Raw genomic sequence first — 26071 nt, 5'->3', positions numbered from 1 at the left:
CCAGCTCCCACGGTCCCTCCATGCAGTGAGGATGCCCAAGGCAATGTTGGTGCACGGGGAGAGGAAGGCAAATATATTCCCCTCTTTTCTGGAAAGACAGCCGTGCTTCAAAATACGTCCTGGAAAGCAGGACAGGCCAAGGGAGATCTGCAGCACAGGCAAGGGGTGGCACTGCCTATGTGTGTGGAGCTGTGTGTTCAGAGCTACCACCAAAGCTGCACCAACAGGCAGGAGAGTACAACGGTACAGCGAAAACCAGGCCAAAGTGAGCAAAAGGAGAAAGCATTACACCTTTTATGCTATAAGCAGATGATGAAATGGAAGAAGCAGCACCAGAGCCAGGCAGGCACCAGCATATGAGGGTGTTGTGTTATGGCCATCAGCAGAAAAACTCAATAGCACCAACTGGGAAAGAGTGAAGCTAGAAGAGCCATGAAGGATGCAGGAGCATCACCATGTCCAACACTGGGGGAGGGCTAACACTCCTCCATGAACCCATGCCTGCAGCAACTATGGGTGAGAGGAGCTGAGAGCTGCTGGGTCACCAAGAGATGATCACAGCCAGTCTCTGAAATATCCTGCAGTTTTGCTTGTGGCATTTTGGAGGGAGGGGAGTTCAAAGTCACAACTCCCACAGTAACCCCACTGCCCTCGCTTGCCCTTTTCTGCCGCTGTTCATTTAACACTGCAATCTGAAGCTGAGCTTCCTATTACTGTATCCACCCTCCTACAGCCTCCAGTCTCCCGTCGTTTGCAACATTAAATTGCATGAGCCATTTATCTGCCTTCAAACCAAACCTCTGAAGCACACAGCAAATTAACTGGCTCTGTTTTTGCTGCCCACATCCACGCTAAACGCAGGGCAAAGGGGACCACGCTGCATGGGGACAGAGACTCTCTTGGCAGCCTGTGCTAATTGACATGGGCTGCTGCCTACCTGGTAGGTGGTTTTGGCCCTAAAACTATGCCAGTAACAACTTGTGTTGTCACCTTAGCAGTCCTGTAGTTGACTTGTAATCATTTCTGCACTGAAAAGTCTTTAAACAGAGCTTTGCTTACCGTGAGGCACAGAGGGAGGAGGACAAACAAGCCTGTGCTACTCATAAAGCTTCAAAGCAGGCTGTGCTTCCTCAGTGAACACCACTTATCATTTCACTCCTCATGAAAACGCTGCAACACAAGATAACAGAGATGTATTCAGCCTTCTGACAAGGTTGCTCGGTAAGAATCAGCTCCCCTCAGCTGAGAAAGGGGAGAAAGACTGAAACACAGACAGTTGATCACAGCCACTGGAAAGATCACGAATGCTGAGGAGGCAACGACCTTCTCACAACTGCCAGCCCCACTATTGCTCTGCCTTGGTTCATTCCGCTGCTGACAATCTTAAATTTTCCCCTAGTCTGGCTCTTCTCTTGGAGCAGAAGCTCCCAAACCCTGCTAGGAGCACCTCTGCTCCCCAACCAGCTCCCACACCCGCTTAGAAAGAAATGTACCTGAAGACTTGTGTCTGGGAGAGGGAGCAACCTTTCCGCTTCACCACTGGTTTAGCACAGGTGCTTCCAAACCTTCCTCCCAGATTATTTTCCTTTTCTTTTGCTTTAGGATCCTGGAGACCTCTCGTGGTAGAATGTAAAAATGCGTTTATTTGAGAAGAGTAAGAGACTCAGGTCTAACCTGGCAGGCTCCATAGCTTCTTTAAAGAAACTTGAGGAAAAAAAAAAGAAATAGAGGATGCAAGATGCTCCCAGACAAGAATAATTAATCCTCCCTTCGAAATGACAGCAAATAGGTGTGTTGGGCAAGGTCCCTGCAGCCTTTTTAGGGACACAGTGAATGACTCTCAGTTTTAGAACACAAACTACATAACCCTGAAATCAGGAGGCTGCAGTGATGGGCCAGTTGTCTCCATTCCTGGAGGAGCCCTGGGAACCAGGCTCTGCAGCTTCACTCACTGCTCGCTTCCTTGCAGGACCCTGCCTCGAGGAGTGATGCCAGCCTGTGTTTATGCAGTCGGCACTAAACATGCTTGGTGCTGGTGTTGCAGCCCTCCAGCCCCATGTGCCATCTTTGCTCACTGCCTAATTTGGGCTTTTTTCCAGGAGTGAAGTATTCAGATGACAAAGACCTGAGTCGCTCGATGTACAAAGCAAGGGCTGTCCCACCACACGCAGTCAGTGTACCAGGAAAGCATCTCCGTAAGAGGCCTCCCTGGCAAGGAAAGCACCTTTGAGGCCCAGGAGGCGAAGCGAGCTTCCAACTCACCTTCCTACTCATTGCCACATTCACCAAGCAGTGAAGTCCTGGGTGGGAGCTGCATCTGAGGGTGCAGAGCTCCTCAGTCCAAACTCCCTTCTCCAGCTGGGCAAATATAAAACATTTTGTAAATCAAGGCTCAACTTTTCCAGTTAAAGCTGCACATAAAGTCACCAGGATACAGCTCCCAGGAAGCAGCCGTTCAGAGTGTGACTCAAAAGCTGCTTTTTTTTCTCCTTTTTGGGATTCTTAGCCCTATCAGCAAGTCCATGCCAGCACAGAGCCTTGTTATCACAAGGCTGAGGGGAGACCTTATTGCTCTCTACAACTACCTGAAAGGAGGTTGTGGAGAGGAGGGAGCTGGGCTCTTCTCCCAAGTGTCAGGGGACAGGAAAAGGGGGAATGGCCTCAAGCTCCGCCAGGGGAGGTTCAGGAAGAACATTAGAAAGAAACTTTTCACAGAAAGGGTCATTGGGCACTGGGAGAGGCTGCCCAGGGATGTGGTTGAGTCACCTTCCCTGGAGAGATTTAAAAGACGAGTGGATGAGGTGCTGAGGGACATGGTTTAGTGTTTGATAGGAATGGTTGGACTTGATGATCCTGGAGGTCTTTTTAAACCTAGTGATTCTGTGATCACCTTGTGCTTTTTAACTTCTCTCAGCCGCAGGGCTGTTTGGTTTTCAGGCACAAGGTGGCACTGAGAAGCAGCTTCTGCTCTCCCTGTGGCTGGATCCAACACAGCATCCAGCGTTTAAAACACCAACCCACAGCCTCCCATTCCACTGCATGAGCCCCATGGGGTTCGGATGCAGGAGAGCATCACCCAGCTGGGCTGCACAGGGGACACCCGGACACCTCCTGCTGCTGCCCAGCTGGAGCACTAAACCCATCACGCTCTGCCAGTGTTCCTCTCGCACACCTTATATGATTTTTCTTCTCCTCCCAAGGACTCCCACCCCACACCACCTGCCCTCCCGCTGTCCCTGCTCTGGCTGACCATGCAGCAGCAGCTGGGGAGCTGAGCGCAAGAACAAGAGGAAATGGGTTCGAGTTGCATAAAGGCAGGTTTAGATTGGATATCAGGAAAAAAATTCTTTGCCAAAAGGGTGGTGAAGCATTGGGACAGGCTGCCCAGGGCACTGGGGGAGTCACCAGCCTTGGAGGGGTTCAGAAAGAGTGCGGCCGTAGCACTTTGGAACCTGGTTTAGTAGGCACAGTGGTGTTGGGGTGATGGTTGGACTGGATGATCTTAGGGGTCTTTTCCAACCTTAATGATCCTGTGACTTTTTTATGATTTATGACACTTATCCTCCTCACCTCACCAAGGGGCTCCCTCTTGCACTGGTCATATTGAACTTGCACAGGCTAGATTTTTTTACATGCATGCACTGGAGTACAATTCCCTGCAGGGAAAGAGATGCGAGCGTGCAGGAGGGGCAGGGGGCTCTGCCCTGGGATGTGCTTTAAAGCCCCAACTTGGGTGGCAGCAGCCCCATGAGCAAGGAGGGTCAAGCACTGAACAGCAGCACCTTCCCAGGGCTGCCTGAGAGAAGGGAACAGCTACGAGGCATCCGCCAACATCGCTGGAGCACACAAAATGATGGACATTGGCGGAGGTCCCACGTGAACCTCACTGCAAAGGGGGTGAGTAGTGACTTTCCGGCACAGCAAGGAGACAACAGCACTTCACACTGCTTGCCTACGTGAGAGGTTGGTACAAATGAAGATCATAGCTAAAACTGGAGTACCTCAGACCATCCTCTCAGTGATATTTAGCCAGCCCTCTGGCTCAAGTAGATGACAAAGCAAGGGGGAGAAACCCAGACCTAGAAATAAAACTCCTCTACCTCCTCCCTGGCTCTCAGGATGCGCATCCACACCCAGGACAGGCACAAGCATAGGCAGCTGTGTTGCCTGCAGCCACCTCTCCATCCTGAGAGCAGAAATGGGTCGCCCTGTGCTAGGACCGTGCTCAAATACTCTTCCCTGTCTCCATTCTTTGTCTCAGGCCTTTGAGCCTTTTCCTTCATCGTGTTTCACACAGTTCCCAGCATGGGGACACCCACACTGTCTGGGGCACGCGGAGTCTCTGAGAGTAAAGAGCTGGAGTGTGTTGCATACGCGAAGCTTAAAAATAACAGTCATGAAAGGTTAAACACTGCAGCGAGGAGCAAATACCTCCTAGGTAGTTTTCCAGGCCAGTGGTTACAACAACCTCTCTGTATGTTTACACACAAATAACAATAATTAAAGCAAAAACCAACAGAATCGCGTGCACTCCTAACCAGACTAAAAACTAAAAAAACCCAAAACCCTCTTTGGAAAACAATTATATTTTTCCTGCGTTGTTTAGCTGTTTGGAGTCTCATAGGAGTCCAGTCTTTTAACGAGATGTATCACAGGATGTAATTACATAGGTTAAGATGCCAAGCATTCAGGGAAAAGCTACATCTCTGCTCCGCAGGACAGCAGTGGGAAGCGGTTCGTGCTCAAAGGCTCGCAGCGCAGCTGACTTCTTGCGACAAATAGTGTTCGCATTATTGACTGGATTGTCTGTCTCATTACAATTTAATAGCAAAATTGCAGGGAAATGGATGAGCTTATTACTTTTTGTAATTTCACACACAAATTTGCGGTATGGGGGAAATCGTTCACTGAAACACGAAAAGCAGCTTATTTGATTTTAAGGTTTTAAGGACTCTGGTTCAAAGGCTTGAGTAATAAAATATGTTTTACTTGCCACATTTTCCCAGGAAGGATTCCCTTACCATGGGGCCTTCATTCTGTATGCAATCAAATATTAAGTAACGTTTCAACAGGCATTTTTCACTCCTCACCTCGCAACTCCAGCCGTTAAATAATTCATATGAGACTAACGACCAAATCCCTGATTGCAACAGGCAGGCGCTCTGCTTTGCATCCCTTAACCTGCAAGAAGAGGAAATTGGTGCTAACCAGGATCAGTGAGGGCTGGGAGCAAGATTTCTTGCTGCATTTCCAGCTCCGAGGCTACTTCTATAGAGAAGTGAGCAGGAACAGCTAACAGCCGGCTCTGGCATTCAGTCTGCAAACGCCATCCTTGCAAAGCATTATTTTTTCTAAATGTACATCTCAGAAAAATCATGTTTTCCCTCACCTGCTATTGTCAGTGATCACTTTTCTCCCAGCATTCAAGAGATAGCGGCTGATTAATATCAAATCTCTGGGAGCTGTTAGATATCCATCAAAGGCCTGAAGAGTGTGTCTTTTGCTTATTGAAACAGTTTAGCCGCTGATGGGATTATAATTATCTCGCTATCAACTGCAACAAAGCAGCTCAGCAGGAGCCGTTACACTTAAACAGGGGAGGTCAACTAAATTATCCTAGTGGGAGAGTAAATGTGAGACCGCGACCTTGCTCTATAGATTGTCTATAATGAATTAGGTTTATGATGTGTATTGAGGCCAAGCTTTCACCTGGCAGGCCCAGGCCAGTGGGTCACACATTTGGCAGCTCCATGGTCCCTTGCTGTCACCTCCCATTGAGGATCTGGGATACGTGAAGCCTCTGTGCACCAAGCCTGAAGTGATTCCTGGCTCCATAAGTCACAGATGAGCAAAAGGAAGTTGCTGCTTTTGGGCTAGGAAGCATGAAATAGCCACAGCCCTTGAAACATGAAATGGGGAACAGGAGCAGGAGGAAAAATATCCCTCCAGCCTTCCTGTCAGGGCTGGGGAAGGCAGAAAGGCTCTGGTTTGCCATTCAAGCAGGAAAATTCAGCCCAGACACATGAAAAATATTTCTGACAGCAAGGACAGGGATGCCTGAGGAACCATCAGTGGTGGTTCAGGGCCAGATGGGATGAACGTTTGCCAGGAAGGGGCCTGGTTATGGCCACCCTGGGGGATGGAGAAGCTGCTTGGTACCTTCCAGCCTGACCCCGTGTGCACCGAGGCTGGGAGTGACCCACTCACATTGGCCACCACCCTCATGGCCAAAGACAGTCCCTTTCTGGAAGCAGCAGGCCAGGTATCGGCCTGTTGCTTATCTCACCAAATCTGTCCCTAACCTCTTCCATATCACAGAATCATAGAATCACCAGCTTGGAAAAGACCCACTGGATCATTGAGTCCAATCATTCCTATCAAATACTAAACCAGGAGCCTCAGCGCGTATTTCTTCCTCTCTCATTCAGCTCAATGAGGGTAGCATAAAAACTAGTAAAACATTTAGAGTTTTATCCTTATTAGAAAAAAAAAAAAAGGTACTCTTAGCCTACAGCAAACACAGGTTCCCGAGACCTACATCTTACACCTACACTAATCCCTTTCTCCCTCCTTCTGCATGAGTGATGTTGACCCTTTCAATGAAGGACCACAGGCTCACTCCATCCCTTGAGGGATGCTGTGCTGTCCTAGGCTGCCTGGCCTGAAGCCAGCTCTGCCCATAGAAACCAAAGGCATAACAGCTTCTCAAGTGCTCCGAGTCGTTGCAAAACCATCAATGGCAAGGGGCAGCCACCCTTTCCATCATAATACATCCTTCCCACAGCCAGAGCTGTCTTGTTCCCTGCTCTGCTCCCAGAGCTGTGCAAGATCCCAGCGGGCAAGCAGGCACAGGGCAGAGCAAGGTTGAGCTTGGGGGCCAGCAGGCTCCAAATCAGACCTGTCACTGGCTAAAGCTGAGGCCAGCAGTGAAGCTGGTGGCACCTCTGGGATAACACAGGTAAGAAAGGGTAAAAAATGCTGTACAGTTGCTGTAAAAGGAGTGAGAAAAATGTGTAAGAAACAGCCCTGCAGACACTGAGGTTGGTGAAGAAGGATGGGAAGGAGGTGCTCCAGGCAACGGAGCAGAGATTCCCCTGGTGAAGACCATGGTGAACTAGATTGTCCCCATGCAGCCCGTGGAGGCTTCCACTCTGGATTAGGTGGAGATGCCTCAAAGGAAGCTGCAGCGCATGGAGCACCCATGCTGGAGCAAGTTTTCTTGCAGGAACTGCAACCCATAAGGGACCGATGGTGAAGAGTTCATGAAGGACTTTATCCAGTGGGAGGGACCCCACTGGATGGTGTTGCAGTTTGAGTTACCGTGACAGATGGCAAAGTGGAGAAGTGTGAAGAAAGATCAATAAAGTGTGATGGACTTACTGCAAGCCCCCTTCCCCACCCACCTGCACCACCTGGGGGGTGGGGAGGAGGTAGAAGAGTTGAGAACAAGAGAGTGAAGCCAAGCCTGGAAAAAAAGGGGTGATGGGGAGGTGGTGCTTTTAATTTTGTTTTGTTTCTCACCATCCCACTCCACTTTTAACTGCAATAAATGAAATTGGTTTTCCCAAATCAAGTTATGGTAGTTGGTGAGTGATCTCTCTGCCCTTATCTTGACCCATGGCCTTTTTCATCTTAGCTGAGTGGGCAGCCAGGGTCAAACTCACACTCCTCTCCTCCACTCACATCTCTGCAGCCTCACAAAGCTCCTGCACAAGCCAACGGCTCACGTGGGAGCTCTGCTCCATCCGCCACACAGAGCTGCATCGCTGGGCCAGTTTGCCCAGGATGAGGCTTTGAGGACATTTTTCAGTGTTGGGGAGCACTGCAGGAAGTAACCCAGCCTTCTCAGGGAGAGCCTGCAAAGCTAAAAAGATCCTCATGGTAGCTGTTCTGCTCTCAAAATGCCAGAAGTGGGTACCGGTTTAGTGCCGGCTGCCAATTCTGCATGTGAGCACAGCAAATCACCTTGTCCCCACTCTGCTCTTATTTTCCTCCCGGCTGTGATTTCTGAAGAGCACAATAAGAAATTAGTTCCTGCACGGGTTCTTGCCTAACTATGAAATACTTGCCTATAACAATAAAACCTAGAATTACAATAGCCAGGAAAGACATTTGGAGAGCTATTACCCATCACGTCTCAGAGCCACCAGATGGGAATAAAATAAGAAACTCCTCCTCTGGAAAGCTCTCTGGGTTATACAGTCTTTCTCCTTGTTATTTTGCTTTCTGTCAGAGGAGCTACGCTTGACACAGAGGATCAGGATGGCTGTTGCAGGTAGCAATTCCTGCATGCCTTCAAAAGAAACATTTAGCATTTTAGAAGACCCTCATGCTAACACCTAGGTTATTACTTTCCCAATAAATGGCACTGCCTTGAGTGTCACTAGCATGCAGGAGTCTCAGCTCCAAGTGCGATTCAAAGGAACATGTCACAGGTTGCCCGGGGAAGCTGTGGCTGCCCCATCCCTGGAGGTGTTCAAGGCCAGGTTGGATGGGCCTTGGGCAGCCTGATCCAGTGGGAGGTGTCCCTGCCCATGGCAGGGGGGTTGGAACTGGATGATCTTTAAGGTCCCTTCCAATCCAAACCATTCCGTGATCTATGGAAGCACTAGGGCCAAATCCTCATCTGAGGCTTGCACGAGTAACCCAAACTATTCCTGTAAATAGGAACTGACCCTTTCTTCTTCTGCTATAAATTCCTACCTCAGCTCATAGGCAAATCCTTCCTGGGATGAGGAGCCACAGCCGCAGCACCCAGCTGAGCTGTTGTTGTGTATTTGTCACAGTAATCCCCATGGGATGTGACAGTTAACCCACTTGCTTTCAACAAGATATCCAGGATATGTGGAGACTGCTGAGCTGAGATTTCAAGCTTGTCAGTTCTGCTCCGTTACTCTATTTGAATGTTGCTAGAAGGATGCAGTCACTTTGATTCTAAGCAATAGATGCAGCTGAGGTCCTGGCCCCACCAGCACCAACTTAGCTGTAAACTTGAATGATTTAGCTGTAAACTTGAATGATCTGAGCAACTTCACAGGCTTCAGCGTGTTGTGTGTCTCCTGCCTGCAGGAAGATTTAAAGCCATTAAGAATTTGGGGATTTTTTTTGATTTACAAGAACAGCGATTCCAGAACCACCTCCTCCAAACTCATAGGACTAGCCCAGCTGCAAGACCTTGGACTCCAAGTGAAAATGTAGAAGAGCTCAGCCCCTCACCTTTCTGGCACCAGGCTGTTGGAGCTGGAAACGCTGATGTCTCTAACACTGGCAGAAAGTCTTCCCAACACTTGAAGGATCTACAGATCACTATGGTTCACCCATGGCAAAGAAGGGCCCTTAATACTTCATCCCAAAGTCCTTGGAAATCTAGCTAAGATGCCAATGGTCCTATACATTTCTCCTATTCCCCAACCCAACACAAGATGGGTTCTCATATGCACAGGTGAGCTGTGAGATTTCAAATGCCCAATTTCACACATTGCACAATGCAATGAAATCTGTTCGCAGTGGATGAGTGCCCAGATCACTCAGTGAGCAAGCGGAGAGGCTTTTCCATTGGGAATCTAAGTGTTAAACTTCTGACTTCAAAATGACAGCAGTTTAACTTCATTAGAGGGCACAGAGGGAACTTTCTGAAAGTTTGGCTCCCCGCCCAGGGCAGCACAAAGGTTCAGCTACAGGTGTCAGCAGAGTAAGAGCTTGCTGTTGACTTCAATTTGCTGTAAAGCACATTGGATTGTACCCTTGTTTAACCTGGACCTTTCCCCTTAGAAAGTCTTGAGCGTGTAAAATGCACACAACAAGACCATAGGTTTTCTTCCACCAGTCTTGTGTCATCCTTCAAGTGGGTACAAATGAGACAGTCCACGATGGAGGTTTATTTACCACAAACCAGCTCGGTGTTGATAGCTACACTTACCTGGAGTCACGCTAACAGCCTGCTGCCTGCTCAGCTCAGGTGGGAGAGCTGCTGCTCCTGCCAGAAATGCAACAGTGCTCTTATTACACGCTGCACCCACAGATGTGCTGCCCTCCTGCATGGGTATGTACCTCGTTGTGCTTATAGGAACATCACATCATCATCCAGCCTGTTTTTTAGGACAATATGGATGTAAGAAAGCGGGTCTAAGGAGAGTCCCAAGCTTCAGGTTACATTAGGTACAGAAACGCATTTGCAAGTGATGCTTTTTTACCATGTAATGTCTCTTTTCAGATTCTCAAATGTAGCTGCATTATCTTGGTGAGTGGCAGCGACAGGGATGGATGGAACGGAAGGTTAATCTGCATTGGCCATCTCTCTTGATTTCTTCTTCATTTCCATTTCTTTTTAAAATGGAAGTTCCATTAAAACAGCAGCACTTTTCTATTAAATAAGTAACACAGAAGAATGACTGCCTCTATATCTCATCAGCAGTGAATCCTTTTAAAATCACTCAAGAGGCAAGGCTCAAATCATATATTTAATAAGAACCACTTCGATATCACTTTTTAAAGCAATTAACATATTATTAGAGATAAGCGCAAGATGCAACATTTAGATCCAGATTTCTAAGACAGATTTCTACAGTTTAGGAGGGTGTGGACCTCGGGTCGTTGCCTCAGCAATCACCTCTGCATGTCACAAACCCATGTCAGAACAGAACTTCAGTTACACGGACACAGCAGATGAAAATTCTTGCTTTTAATCCTGATTTTACTCATGCTGCTTCTTTTCAGTCACTTGAAAGCACTCAATGTACACCAGGGAGAACAGGCAAACCACTTGAATGGAGTTTCTGCCCCACCTGAGGGTCCTGGGGCAAAGCGTCCATTTGTACCGTCCCTTTTCTTTGGGATATTCAGCTGTTTGTTTTTTTGATGGAGCATGAAGGAAACGCATATCTGAACCTTAATTTTTTAGAAAGGATCAAAAAAGCCCATTGCCTGCAAGATCTTGTGTCACCTAAGGGCAGACTCCCAAGCGCACGCACTTCACCTCCAACAGGCAGCACAAATGCCACCAGGCAGCTGGAGATGCTCAGTGGTCCATCCTGCTTCTGCCAGGGGCTGCTGCCTCCCGAGCAGAGCCACGAGGCCATCCCAGAGTGACTTGGGCTGACAATGCGGTGTGTTAAATAGAGCAAGACCCTCCTGCCTGGCGGCTGAAGAGCATCCTGCCAATTACAGTAGCTGAGGTGCAGCCACACATTCATTTCTGCTGCCGGTGACGGGGACAGAAGCCTCCAGCAGCTAAAGCAGATGGAAGGCTGGGGGCGGTGACACCTTATACCACCACAATTAAATCTGACAAAGCCCATCTGTCGGCGCCCTGAGCACTGGCAGGACTAGAGCTGAACCGGGAACCATGAATTATAGCACAGGCAACATCCAAGGGCTTTTTGATTGTTTATCCTGAAACATGCAGGCTTTTCCCCACACTAAACAATATGTGGCTTCCACTGATGACTGACAGCAAACTGATTGCTCAATTAAAGGGCATTTTACCAATTTGGCCAGTAGTTGTGAAGTCTCAAATCCCCCAAGACTCCCCTTGGAGTCCACTTCATCAGTACATTGCTTTTCTGAGAAGGCAGGAACAAATGCAAGGGGAAACATATCATGCATCTAAAGACATTGTGATCATGTTGGGTTCATAAGTGCTTAAATTTATTACACAAGAGATGGTGCAGTAGCGAATAAGAGAGTAAAATTCTACATTGACTCCCTACTTTGCAATTCAGGACAACTAAGAGGTTTTGCTTCATTAAGGAAGGCAAGGGAGAAAAATCAGAGACAACCCCAATGGATGAGGAAGTCTAGTCAAGCCTAAATGAACAATCAGTCCTATGTGACACTCATTGCTGTAGAAGGAACAATGAAAGCTATCCGCTTCTGTTCAATAAATTACTAAAACATAAGTTATAAACCTGCTTCATGGCATTGAAAATTAAACTCATTAAACATACAGGTAGCTTCATCCTGTTGCAAATGGAAGACAGGCATGAGTGCTCTGCAGCAAACAACTCTGTGCACATCCCATCTTTGGGAAACATATTTACACATACATCTTATATATTAATACATTTTAGTGCACCCTAACCAGAGGGCAACCAGAAAGAGTATTATTCTGTGAGAAGGACAGGAGATGGGCTGGCTTCTCCACCAAGGGAAGCCTGAATCCACCCATCAGTTTAGCATCCACATAAAACAATTTTGCAAGACCATGTTTCCCTTTTGCAGGTAGCCAGACATTAGGATCCCAATCCAACAGTCTCCCCTGATGGCTGGGTAGATTTGGTGGCTGTGGGCCAAAAAAACCCAGGTGAGATCACCCCACTGTATTAACAAGCCTCGAGTGACCTCAAAGTCAAGAATTTCAGCCAAACTGCCATTTCTTGGTCTCTTGCCCTCCCTCTCTCTTCCTTATTTCATTGCTGCCCATGCAGGACTGCAGAAACATGTGCTGTTTGAGGTGGATCTTGACCATGGTCACAGGCTGGCTAGATGCCCTTAAGCCTCAGAAAAAGAACCATACCACTGAAAAGTTACCATCACTAATGTCTTCATTCAGAGCAAAGTTGTCTTAAAAACAAACCCTGTAGCCCCCAGGGGAGAGAAGCCCAAGTGGGACTTTCTTTTGCGTTACCTGCTCTCAGCCTGTTGCAGACACCACTGCATCCATCCTCACTTCTGCAAGAAAAGAGCAAAAAAATGGTAAAGGTGTGTCTCCAAGGGGACAGTGCCATGCCAATGGCCCCACGGGGAGGGCAAGGTGGACCTGCAGCTCCCCAGGCTCCCAGGTGGCCAATATCTTACTTTGTAACGTGAGGGCTACTGCATGGCTGGAAGCATCCTGCGAGCCCTCCTCACCCTGCGTGTACCTGAGGGGCAGGTGGATATCGACAGTTTTTCCCAAGGGGAAGCCATCTGGGATCACCACGGGAGGGACTCGTGCTGCATGGGGATGGCTGGGCCAACAGCAGTGTGTGGGTGATGAAAAGGGGGCAATTTGAGATCAGTGTGTTTATTAAATAGGGTTTTCTTTGATGACATCTGTGATTAAGGGTTGGAAAGATGCATGTGAGCTACGAGGGCAAGCTTTGGCCCTCCCAGACTCAAGAAAGAGGCTGCTGGATGCAGGCTCAAGAAGGGGATAAGAGAGAGGACCCAGCAAAACGTCACATCTTTCAAACTTGGCTCATTTGAGGCTTGGCAACCTTTTACTCTGACAAGCATACAAATTTTCATGCTTGCCAGGCAGCTATCTCCAGAGTCTCTTGACTCTGATCATGGTGCAAACCTACCTGGCCCTTTGGGAGAGCGTGGAGTCACCTGGGAAAGCAACAATTCCCTGTCAGTAAAATGCTCGCAAGACTGCATGAACTTATTACAGTCATTCCAGCAGAAATAAGTGGTACCTTTTAGAGTGCTTGCCAGAAGAAAATAGCAGTTCTGACCCAATTTCACACAGTTGGAATCAGCTGTGGGAGACTAATGTACAATAAAAATAAAAAGACACAAATGCCCATTTCCCCCATGTCCTCTCCTAATAACATGAATAAAGCTCTGTTTTGATATTTTGTCCATTCCAAAGAAGTCCAATCAGATTAGTCCAAGTCAGCTGTGTTTTGAGTCAAACTCCTCTGACTCTTCCACCCTTTACTTGATGAAATTTTTAATTGTCCACCTTTGTCCTGTGCAGCTGCGAAGAATCAGATCGATGCCAGCCATTCCCCTGTTCTCCACTTCCAGGCATCGACCTGTTCCCTTGTTCAGGATGGCACCATTCTAAAATTAAAAGATATGGGGAAAACATTAAAAAAATTAAAGCCATGGGGTTGCTGTGAAGCAAGCCAGGACGGTGCAGTGCCCAGGAGTGCAGCTGTGTCCTTGTGCTTTGCTGATTAGCTGGGTGGTCATGGAACTCAAGCAATAAAATAATTCCTAAAACAATCAATATGAATTGAATGAACAAACTTTATTACCGACAACATGGATCCCTGGCACATCAGCAGCCAAAGGACATCTATAACATTTAAACAGGCTGCACCTCTGCATTAGGAAGGTGTGACACTTCTGTAGAATGTATATTATTTAGCATTTGCTTTGGGAAGGAAGTACCATGTTTTCATGCATTTCATCACAGATTATCTGTAAGGAACAAAGAAATCTGTAGTGCACCAGCAGGGCAGGTTACACACCCCAAGAGTATCAGAAGGGGAAACTTCTACTGAAAATTGTCCTAAAACACTGTCCCGCTCTCTGATTCCTCTTAACCTTTTCCCTCTGCTGTAGAACTTGGCATTTGCTGTCTCACAGGATCATTTTGTCTTCTCCCCCACTGTCCCATGCCAAAGAGAATGTGCCACAGACCATGGTTTGGGAAGCAGAGGAGCAGCACAAAGGCAGACCCATAACAAACCTGTATGAAATTCCAGCGCTTATGGAGGCTGCTTTTGACCTTGTCACAATCGAGGAGCTGAGGGAAGCGGCTTTTCACATTATCCACCAGGCAGCGAGTATCGGGTAGAAGAGTTGTAGTCCCGAGGGCGCCAAGATGAAGGAAGCCCTCCTTGGTGTAGCGCGCAAGCTAGGGGCAGAGAAGGAGAGGAATAAGACCATCAATATCTTTGGAGCATCATTAAAAAGCAATAGAGGAAAGGACAAGTTTGCAGAGCCCCAGGAAAAAAATGAGAGGATGATGGTGCACAGAGGTAGTAGAACTGACAAGAGGAAAAAACCTCAGCTTTCTCCAGCCTTCTTTTCCTGTTGTTTTGGGTTGTTTTTTTTTACAGAGGCAGGTGAGGAGCTGGGGGCAGGGAAGGGATAAAAATAACCAAGGCTTAAGCCCATTAAGGCAGATTCCCCCAGCCTCCTTTGGGCCTGAACACCCAAAGGAGTAGGGTGAGGCAACTGATGATTTCCCCTGTTTTTTGATCAGAGCCAACTGGCTTGGCTGGTCATGCTGGCTCGACCTGTGGCTTCTCGCATGGTTGGCAAGCCAGCCCAGCTTTGGCCTGCAAACGATGGTGCTAGTGTGTCTGGCACAGCCCTCCAGCAACTCCAACAGCAGCTGGGCAGCAACGTCAGCCAAAGGGGGCCGATAGATAATTAGCCCCATTGCCCAGGGATGCAAGCCCACAGCTCTCTGACAGTTCAGCACTGAAGCCAAGCCTCGGGATTGCAGCTGACCCCTGCAACACCCCTGCATCCAACCGCCCAGTGCTCCCAGCGACCTGTCTCAGCTGCCAGGAGATGCAGGCTGCGAGCATCAGGCAGTGCCGATGGCTCTCGGAGGTGCTGGGCAGACAGGGCACGGCTGGCACCAACACGGCACTGAGACGGCCCTGCTGTGCAGCAGGACCACACACAAAGGGCTCCTCCATTCGCAGGGTTTAGGGAATCCCACCAAAATATTTCCCTAAGCATATTTAAATTCAGTAGTGAAGAAGAGATGAATTACAGTGGCCTGCCTTTTCTGGTTCAAGGGAAAGATATACACAGCTGCTTATTTAAATTATGAATCAATCCATTATCTAGCAGAGAAATAAGGAGTATCCAGCACATTAATTAACTGAGCATATCTGTGACCCAGATGCTTAAAAAGAGACGGTAAATCACACTGGGAGTTCAGGTTATCTCAGAATAATTAAACACTGTGAATCAAGTTAAAACAATATAACAGGGTCTGATTCCAGCCAATAGGAGTAGAGACAGTTATGGTGCTTGAAGACAATTCTGCCTCCCCTCAATGATGCTGGTTCTAGGCAGAGGTTTGCCAAACCCTCTGGCTGGCCACTGTGCCACCCATTTTCCTTGGGACATGTGCCTGGCATGCTTTGCTCCTCACTGCTAGTGGCTTTAGCCAGCCTGTTGTGTATCAAAGCATGATCTCCCCTACTTCACCTCTCACAGAAGTCTCTTTGCCAACAGTATCCAGCCGCAGAGGGGCTCTTCTGCCCTCATATCTGTTTGCAAGATGGAGCAGAGGAGGCGACACCGCTCCAGCTTTACAGTAATTCACCCTCCAAACTGCTGTGCTGGTGCAGCAGGGGCAGAAAGGAGGGCAGCTTGCAGAGCTTAAAGCTTTAACCATCACCTACTCCTCCCCTCACTGATTCACCGTCTCCCCCAGGGGCGGGGTGCCCAGCTGCAGATGGGGATCGTGTCCACCGTGAGCTCAGCTCACAAGGTGCGAGGCTCCCAGCGAGGGAGCTGCTCCACACACGGTGCTGGAGCAACCTGGGAATGACTCTCTGGGCACCTCCAGCCAAGCCGAAGGCTCAGATTCACATTAGTTGTTTGTAGCAGCTTGGTGTTTTGATGAATCAAGCCTTGAACGAGCCTGTGCTCTCAGCCTGACAACGTGGTTTTAACCACACAACTTATCAGAGTTATTATTTGAGCACCAACACAGAGAATGAGCCCGCTTGCTTTGTGAAAAGAAAGAGGTATATGAAGGAGAAGACAAAAAACCCCCAGCCCTCTCTATGACAGATGAACGAAATCATCCAGAGGTTCCAAATGGGCAGTGCGAGTTACTCTTCTTCTCCTGTTTCTGAAATGCTTCCTACCATGTAAATAATTAGTGCACTAGACACTTCCTTTTTGTTATGATGTTTGGCAGCTTCTCTTTAGACAGTTGGCCTCATGCCCACAAGGCAACATGAGTTCTGCTCTTACATGTTATCGCCTAATGTGGTGGGAAAAATAAGTAGAGCAAAAATCAAATCTTTCCTGAGGAAGGAGCAGGGCAGGGGCTGCAGGGAGACGAAACGAGCTGAAAAACAAACACGGGTATTATGAAAACTGCATTAAGTGCATTATTAGATGTGTCATCTACTATGTATAATAGCCAGATAAATAAAGCTCTGAACACGTGTCTGGATCTAGCATGCTGCCTAACAACTGATCCACTCTGCAGAGCGCAGCAGAGGCTCAGCAACAGCCATTGCAACCTTTGAATCTGTCCAATCATTAAACCTGAGACCAATTATTCCCCCACAATCCCATCTAACACATGACTGCAAGCTTGCTGTGCTCCTAGGATGTTAATGGAATTCTTGCTTTTTGGGATATTTTGCCAAACATGGAGGTACCAGCCTGAGGAATGTATTGAGGAATCACGCAGCCTGGCTGAAGACAAGAAACAAATTCAAAGAACACAAGGAAGGACCAGAGAAAGACAGTTTGAAATTAGAATCATAGAATCATAGAATGACCAGGTTGGAAAAGACCCACTGGATCATCAAGTCCAACCATTCCTATCAAACACTAAACCATGTCCCTCAGCACCTCGTCCACCCATGCCTTAAACCCCTCCAGGGAAGGTGACTCAACCCCCTCCCTGGGCAGCCTCTGCCAGTGCCCAGTGACCCTTTCTGTGAAAATTTTTTTCCTAATGTTCAGCCTAAATCTCCCCTGTTGGAGCTGGAGGCCATTCCCTCTCGTCCTGTCCCCTGTCACTTGGGAGAAGAGCCCAGCTCCCTCCTCTCCACAACCTCCTTTCAGGTAGTTGTAGAGAGCAACAAGGTCTCCCCTCAGCCTCCTCTTCTCCAGGCTAAACAACCCCAGCTCTCTCAGCCGTTACTCATAAGGTCTGTTTTCCAGCCCCCTCACCAGCTTCGTTGCTCAAATTAATAACAAGATAACTGGTTAAGAGTACTTAGTATTGACAAGGTCTTCAAGTCCTTACTCAGTGCAAGCAGCCCAAAGCCACATCCCTTGAAAGAAATGCACATTCCTACCCATGGCCTCGCACAAACGCCTTTCCAGGCTGAACTTCCCCTTGCAGTCCCCCACCTCCAGGTACCTTGTTGGGGGGCTGCTTTGCTCCAGGGGTTCCCACGGCCCCCCCAGATGCCAGGAGGGCACATGGCCACATGTGTGCCTGCTGCATCGCTTGGGCCGACCTCCCCTTGGCAAACTTACACCACCAATACATCTTCTTTGATTAGTGTTTCTGGCTGGCTGCATCTCAGGGATGGGAGAAAGTTAATTAGACGTCTTAGCACCTGGGAAATAAAAGCCTTCGTGACCTTCATTGACTCTATCGGAAAATAATTTAGAGTTGTTTAGCTTCCTTTCTGCACTGAGCAGATCATCAATTAGCAACCGTAAGTAAAGCGTACAGTATTTTCTTTTTAACACAGTATAATCTGATGTGCTATTTTGCCACTGTTGATACTACAGTGTCCCGGATGATGTCGGTATTGATGGTTTTGTCCTCAAGTCCTGATGCTTAAATGGGCAAAACATATTTTATCCTATAATTAAATGAAATGCTCTGCTGGGTGAACATTATCTTAAGTTTTATAGTGTTATAGTGCTTTTTATCACTATAATATATCACCATAGTTCTGTCACTCCAATGAGATATTGCTATATTATTAGTGTAATACATCATTATAGCAAGGTGTTTTCATGATATATTGCTTAAAAGATGAAGCCATCAGGAACAAAAAAAAAAAATCCATAAGTGGGCTCAATATAATTACAGGATAAAAGGATACTTCATCACAAAATCTGATGATGATTTGACCTGGAAGTGAATGAAAGCAGGGAGAATGGAAAGCTAAAGGGAAAACTAGATTAAACAAAACAGTTTCCTCAGCGATAGATGCTACAACAGAGGCTGCAAGCAAAAGCCAAGGTTTCATCTGCATTCAGCACTGGGTATGGGATCATCAAAACATAGAATGGTTTGGGTTGGAAGGGACCATAAAGCCCATCCAGTTCCACCACTGCCATGGGCAGGGACACCTCCCACTGGATCAGGGGCTCCAAGCCCCTTCCAGCCTGGCCTTGAACACCTCCAGAGATGGGGCAGCCACCACTGCTCTGGGCAACCTGGGCCAGGGCCTCCCTATCCTCACAGGAAAACATTTCTTCCCAAGATCTCATCTCAATCTTCCCTCTTTCAGCTTAAAACCATTCCCCTTTATCCTGTCACTTCACTCTCTGACCAAGAGCCCTCCCCAGCTTTCCTGTAGCTCCTTCCAGTACTGGAAGCTGCTCTAAGGTCTCCCCACAGCCTTCTCTTCTCCAAGCTGAACAACCCCAACTCTTTCAGCCTGTCAATCCATCGCACCTAACTAGATCTGTCTGAATGCAATATGCTTTGCTTAAACCAATTAGCAGTCATTAGTAGGGAGAGCAAAAGCTCCACAGACTACAAGCTGCCCTCCCTTGAATGGGACAAATCCCTCCCCTCCTAGCAGGTCACTCACCCCTCTCTCTGCACTGGGCTGCTCACCTATGGATACACAGCAGCCACAGTGGGAGAGTAGCATGGCGTGGGGCCAAACGAAGAAAGAATGAGGACTTCCAACAAAATCCCAACACTGCCCAGTATGGCAGGGAACAGGACCCACAATGCTGCTGTCATTACACCATTAGAATACCAGCATAAAGCCTACACCTCACGTGCACTCGCTGCAGCCAAGGAACCTGCTCCTTAATCATCACATCCATTTAAATGCATAGGGATGTGCCACAGGATCAAAGACAGATGTGAAGATTTTAGGACACTAGGTGAACATTCAACACAGGCACTGCAGTTTGTGCTTTCCAGTGCTGAACAACTCAAAGAAGGATTACAACTCCTTGTGGTTTTACATATATATATATATATATAAAACAAGTAGGCTATTTGAATAAAGTGTTTACACCACTTCTAATTATATTCCCAGCAATAAATTACAGCATACAGCCCATTAATTAAACTGGAGTAGCAAAAGTTCCATTTCTTCCACGCGGTGCCCGTGCTTCTGCAAAAGACTAATTTTAAAGCTTCTGCACTCACTGATAGGTACTTTTAAAAAGCATTTTCAAGGAGTTAAACTAATTGCATGCATCATGAAACAAAAGGATTGCCAAGAAGTGGCTCTGAGCTGGAGAGGGAAGGGACAATGTGGAGGTGGAAGACCAAGAAATCTGCACTCAGCTTCTGCGACAGGCGAGCTGAAGGGAGCCAACAGCATTGCAACATTTCGCTTCAGAACATCAGGTAGGAAAAGAAAATATTGTTAAGTTTAATCACAGCAACAGCTGAGAAAAAAAAAAAAAGAAATAACGTGGTTTCAGCATTGATCTTAAAGCCAAGAGTTGGCAGACAATGTCGGGCTAATTCAGTTTCTCATACTGTAATGCACTTAGAGGTTTAAGTTTTCATCTAGAAATCCAAGAGACAGTTTGTGCCATTTAAGAAAAAGATTGTGTGCATTTAAGCAACAGCTAGGCTATATTTAGCAGGGACTCGATCAGCCACAGTTGACTGATCTTTGTTTAAAGGCAAGGATAAACCAAAGTGAGATTTGTCTCTACCCTGAAGGCCTCCTCCGTCTGGTTCCTATGCTCAGGTGGTTCTTGAAGTTTGCAGTTCTGGCTCACATGAGCACTGGGACTACACATTCCTGGTGAGTCTGGAAAGCCCAGGGTGACCATATTGTGAGAACAGGCTCTTTACACATTCCTGTCACTAGAACTACACATATATTTTAGTTGAAAATGAACCTCCTTGAGCATGCTGCATCCCAGTCGTTTACTAAGGCTGCCACAGCTGTAAAGACTGGCAGCTCTACGTCCCTACTGAGCTCCAACACAATCTTCAACTCACCCTCATGCCAACGAAGCTTATTTTGCAGGTGGAAAATTAAAGGGCAAATATTTATGTTGCAATTGAGGCCTGTGATAGAAAAGAGAATTGATAGCCCATCTTGCTAAGCCCTGATTAATGCTCCAGTTTTTCATCCAGATTCGATGAGCTAATCCTCAAGACATGACAAAGTCAGATCTTGTTTCAGGAAAGCTACTAGGAATGGGATCCCATGTTCCCAGACCCTAGGGAATGGCTACAAGATGTTGCTGTGAACTCTAGAATGCTTTTCCCACTTGAAAGCCAGCACTTGTAGCATCTCCCTCCCTCGTAAAGACCTTCTCCCTCATACGGGCTTTATGAGCACCGTGAAGGAACTAGACTGACCTTAGCTGCAATGCCCAATGTATTCAAGAAAGTTCTGTTTTCAAGAATGAGTTTGCTTATCTCCAGTATTCACACAAGTACTCAGTGTTGGGGTATTCAAAAAAGAAACACTCAGGGCCTCACTGGATACAGGTAGAACTAGCAGAACTAGTAGAACCAGTAGCCAGTAGAACTTGTGCTGCTTCTCTGCAGCTTCAGGGAGGTCAGGTATGAATTTGACAATGAAGGGTAACCTAAAAAGCACATCATAATTCTCCATGTGTCATAAAATCATCATTTTGCTTCCAGACCTAAAAGGAAACATTGTCTTTCCTCCATATAGATTGTAGGGGAGAAGGAAGGACACTGCGCTAAGGCATTTGCATGCTGAGATGCGTCATGCTAGGCATACAGAAAGAAAAACACAAAGGAAATCACAGGATATAGGCAAAATACTGAAATGAGGATATGGGCAGAGATAAGAGAAGAACAGAGAGGAGAAGTTAGCAGGGAACTGGGTAAAATATCCTTGGAGCTGCAGATCCTCAAAATCCAGCTTAGAGTTTACCATTGTTTTTACAGATGCCAGCAGCAGCAGAGCTTCTGTTGTACCTGGTTTTGTTCCAACTTTGCAGCAACTGAACTAGTAGCACTGCCATGCTGCTTTCTTCTTAAAACACAGAAAGAGATAAAACTACAGAAAAGGCTGAATTAGCTCATCATCACTAACTTTCAGCATTTGACACATCCACTAATCCTCTAACAGATACGAGATCTGGATGAATCCTGGAATGATGCTTTTTAATCTAGAGTAATTTAAAATGAGGATATAGAAGCTTTTGGGTTGCTCCAAAACTTTTGGAGAGGCAGAAGGAGAGATAGAAAACTAATGCTACAGTAAATCCCAGCCGAGACGAAATGGATAGTTATCATCCTGTTAGAAAGTACTGTTTATTTCCTTTACCCAGCTGGCACATTTTTACTCTGCTGGGTGAAAGAAAAAGGAAACTCCTTAAAATGCTCTGCCTGTGTACAATCTGCTCTGCTCATTGGCTACTTGCTTTCAGCATTATTTACATTCATCTGGAAGATTTCTTCAAATTAAATCTCTACCTGCAGCTCTGGCATGATTAAGGTAGTCCAGAAAATAGCTACTCTAGGAGAAGCTGGGGAAAAGAACCTTTATATCTGAAGTATTTTTAAGAAGCTGGACCCTATACATTGAGAAAGGCACCAACAGACACGTTGTACATCCATATTCCATCCTCTCCCGGGTACCACTTGGTTTCAGCAGGACGATTCCTCACCTGGGGTCCCCAGCCATGGCACGGGTACAATATCGCTGTGTGGTTCTCCTGGGGCCCCTGATCGAGGCAGACATCTTTCGCCTTGTTGTTTCGAAGCTGTAAGAAATAACAAGTGCAGAGTTACACCACCCTGTCTCTTCAGATATAGTCAATAAACTTACGTGCAGCAACATCCCTGGCCTCTCTTGCTCTGGAGAGAATATAAGGTGCTATATCACCAGGCATAATCAGGCAGAGAGAGGTTTAGTACACCTTATGTTTTCTTTAAATACAGGGCCTAATGATGACTGCTTTTATATAAAAATCACCATTCAAAGGAACCAGCTTCCTTGAACATGGTTTTCTTTGTATTTGGTCATGTGTGGTGGTAACAAACATATTTTTAGACTGCCATCAGCATGTTGCCAGGAGCCTGAAATCAATGCAGAACTGCTTCTGTTTCACTGAAAACTTGGAAGTGCTCAACAAGGCAGGGAAAAAAACTCCAGCGAGCACAAGGAGTAACTTCAAATCATTGTGAGGACACTGGAGGAGATGCAGAGGTGGCAAACCAGCTGTCAAGTACGGTTAACGGCTGGCGGTTGGACTTGATGATCTTGGAGGTCTTTTCCAACCTTAATGAGTCTATAAGTACTGAAGTACACACGTAGTAGCATGGAAGTGCTGGGTTCATGCTACAAAGCCAAACCCCATCCACCAGGCCTTTTAATGCTGAGATGTCCTGTCTCCAGGCTCCCCATGGAGGGCAAGCACAATCATGTCTTTGAAAACACTACTTTTGAGGGTTTAGCTTGAAGGCATTACATAATTCTGATAATAAATCTTTCTTTAAATTAATGCCCATCTAGGGTGCTCGGGCTGTGCCTCAAGAAGCCTTCTCAAACTGCCACTATTCCACGAGACCTATTGCAATATAGTGTTATTAGTTCCCAGAAATGCCTGGGTTTATATTCCCAGTACAGTCTCAAAGCCAGAAGAGATTGAATTAAGCCTCCTTACTTTATCTCGTCTTTAAGCTGTTGTGACAACGCACTGTATCCTACAGAGACCTTGTTAGGAATTAGGCTGAGTTTAAGTCAAAGGCTTTTGCAGAACGACTATGTATTAAAAATATACATACAGCAGCTTAATCCATAGAGTCAATGGGTAATAGAGATAACTTTCTGTCAACTCAGTAAAAGAGGTATTAGAATATTTTACTTTATATGGTCTCTAAGGTCAGAAATAAATCCCAAATTAGGTTTTTTTAGAAGAAACTCTGAACAGATTTATACAAATCCACATAATTATACAAACAGTAGGTTTTTGATTTACATTCCTCTCCTTTGAGGCTATTTCTCAGCAGAGACTCACCAGCTGTAAATATTACCAGTCTGATCTAAGGGACTGCTCAGCCTTAATTACCTCGCCATAAGCAATGGTGTTGTTGTATCTCCTCATTTCTGGATAAACATGGTCCAGGTACCACTGGAAATTTTTACATTTCAAGCTCTTCCTTAATGCTTTTCTCTCAGAAACATCCCCAATATCAATACCTGGATTCTGAAAAATAAAAACACAGCACATCACCAAACGGATATTTAAAAAGCGTATTTCACTGATGTTTGAGATCACGGTCAAGCTACCAGGAAACTGCCAAGAGCTGAGTAACTCCAAACAGAGGCCATGCCAGGATTTTAGCATGTGGGGCCAAGCTGAAAATATCCTCACGGAAGTCAGAAGCAAGACTTGGGTTTCACAGCCACAGTGAGGAGGAGACGTGCCCTTCTCACAGGTTTTAAAGGCATCCTCGCAATGGCCACCAGAGTGATGTGGACAAGCTTTGGTCCTGGGAAGTAATTTAGAGAAGAGTACCGAAAAGAAAAAAAGGTTTTGATGGAAATATGAGAAATGCAGTGTAACAAGTGAAGGTTCCAACTGATTCCCCCGGGGCTTTGCATGTATCTCTAAACTGACTGAATTTGTCGATGGGCACAACAACAAAGTATTTTTAAAAGATTTGACTTCCCATTCAGGTGCTGATGTGCAGGACTTCCAGAAAAGCTTAACAGCAAACGTCCATCAGGATTTAAAAGCCGGTTACGCATTGTTTCCTGGAAATGCAAACCCTGACTATGGACTGAGCACCAGCCCCTTCCCCTTACTCCCCAAGGCTCGTGTCTCTACTAAAAGTCAACACAGAGGACAGCACAGTTAGAAGGTGTAAAATAAGGTAGGGGGGTGAAGGAAAGAAGATAAAAGAAAAAGATTTAAGATTCATATACAATAGAGGCAGGTAGCTAAGAATAAAGGATAAAAATAGCAGGAGAAGAGAAGTTGAGGCTGAACCTCAGAAAAACCTCTCAACAATTTGGATAATTACGCAGCGAAACAGTCTCCCTGGAGACACAGAGGAACCCCACTGCTTGAGCTGGTTTAAAAGCAGACAAAGCTATGGTAGCTGTCCCTGGAAGAATAATCTTGGAGCCAGGAGCAGGGGCTGGAGAGCGCTGCCCTCCTCCCCCTCCACATTTTACATTTTATTCCATTACAGAATTTGGGGAACAAATGCAGCAGCCAGGTGAAGGGAACCAAAGGCTCATTGCAGCCTCTTTTACTCCATCCTACAGGTGTCTGGGTTTCTACTCTATTTTAGCACCTGTTCTTGCCTTTTCTAGTGATCATTAAATAAAGCTAGGAAAGCGATTTTCCATTACAACGCCTGTAATGATCTTCTAATGAATTATTCACTCTGCTTCAGAGAAGACACCATTTTAATGCGCGACTGGTAGCGCACAGGTAAAAATAAAGATGATTCAGTGTAGACAGGTAGGACAGGCTGAAATCTGAGTGGGCGAGATGGGATGCAGAGCAAAGTGGGCCCACAAACCAGTCAGCACCCGAAATATTCAGGACATGGGGTTTGGCTTGGTTTTGAATGTAGCAGCATCTCAAAATAATACAGTGTGGATCCACACACCCCTGCACAATTGCACCTGCCATACTAGGCTTCTCTAAAATTAAATCTTGATTTTACTGGTAAGACCTACATAAAAATCTCAAATCTGTTCCCACAGATCTGTTCCCACAGACCTATCCCTAGCCCTGACTTGTGTGATGCTGCCTTTTCTGAGCTATATAGGACCTGCAGCTTCCTGCTGAATTTTAATCCTGTTTTGCCATGCTCCAAAGCCATTCCTGAGCCAGACCATGGTGCCTCACCTCTAAAAATGAATCAGCCTAAGGATTGCTGGCTGAGCCTGCAGTAATTTATGATCTCTGCCTATGGGCATTTGGATCTTGCAACCTATTTTTAAGACTTGAAATCGCTCAGTCCTGCGGGCAACTCTGCCTCTCCAAATGCTTGAAGCACTGCCTGTCACAGCCAGAGCCATCCTACATTTCTTTCCATCTCCATTTATCTGTTTCTCAATAACAAACTAACCCAGGACTCCCCACCATCCCCAGAACAACAAATCAGCAGCGCAGGCAGCTCATTGACCCTTCCCAGGTACCTGTTGTTCTCTGATGCAGTATAAAGTTGTGACTACTGTGGCTTTGAATGTCAGTAACTCTCCTCAGATGTAACCTTTCTTCAGAAAGCAGCAGCTCCTGGTTTTACATTTTAATGCTTTTCAAAATGCCCCGGAGCACAGTGCTGCCAGCCGGGGACGCTGCTGCAACAGGATCAGAACTGAAGCAGCAATTTGCAGGGGTGTGATCGACAAAGTATGAATATTTCATGTTTATTTTTAGCACCAAAAGGGTGCTCACACAGGGTCTGGCAACACACAGCAATGGTTTTTCCTTGCACTTCAACAGTGCAGCCCAGCACTTGTGCAGA

General features: G+C 46.6%; 1 protein-coding gene across 1 annotated transcript in view; it reads right to left on the bottom strand.

Moving 5' to 3' along the window:
- Positions 1 to 12846: 12846 nt before the first annotated feature.
- GALNT17 (polypeptide N-acetylgalactosaminyltransferase 17) overlaps positions 12847 to 26071 on the bottom strand; it is a 202727-nt gene continuing 189502 nt past the window's right edge. The window contains exons 8-11 of the mRNA XM_069874228.1: positions 23653 to 23790; positions 22249 to 22344; positions 14402 to 14569; positions 12847 to 13767 (exon numbers count right to left, since the gene is read on the bottom strand). Coding sequence (XP_069730329.1) covers positions 13639 to 13767; positions 14402 to 14569; positions 22249 to 22344; positions 23653 to 23790 — 531 coding nt within the window. The 3' untranslated portion in view covers positions 12847 to 13638. The remainder of the gene's footprint in view (positions 13768 to 14401; positions 14570 to 22248; positions 22345 to 23652; positions 23791 to 26071) is intronic.

Source organism: Phaenicophaeus curvirostris, chromosome 21 (assembly GCF_032191515.1).
Source record: "Phaenicophaeus curvirostris isolate KB17595 chromosome 21, BPBGC_Pcur_1.0, whole genome shotgun sequence".
In the NCBI taxonomy this organism is placed as follows: Eukaryota; Metazoa; Chordata; class Aves; order Cuculiformes; family Cuculidae; genus Phaenicophaeus; species Phaenicophaeus curvirostris.
Note: the sequence above shows the minus strand (reverse complement) of the source record. Positions and strands in the feature narration are given on the sequence as shown.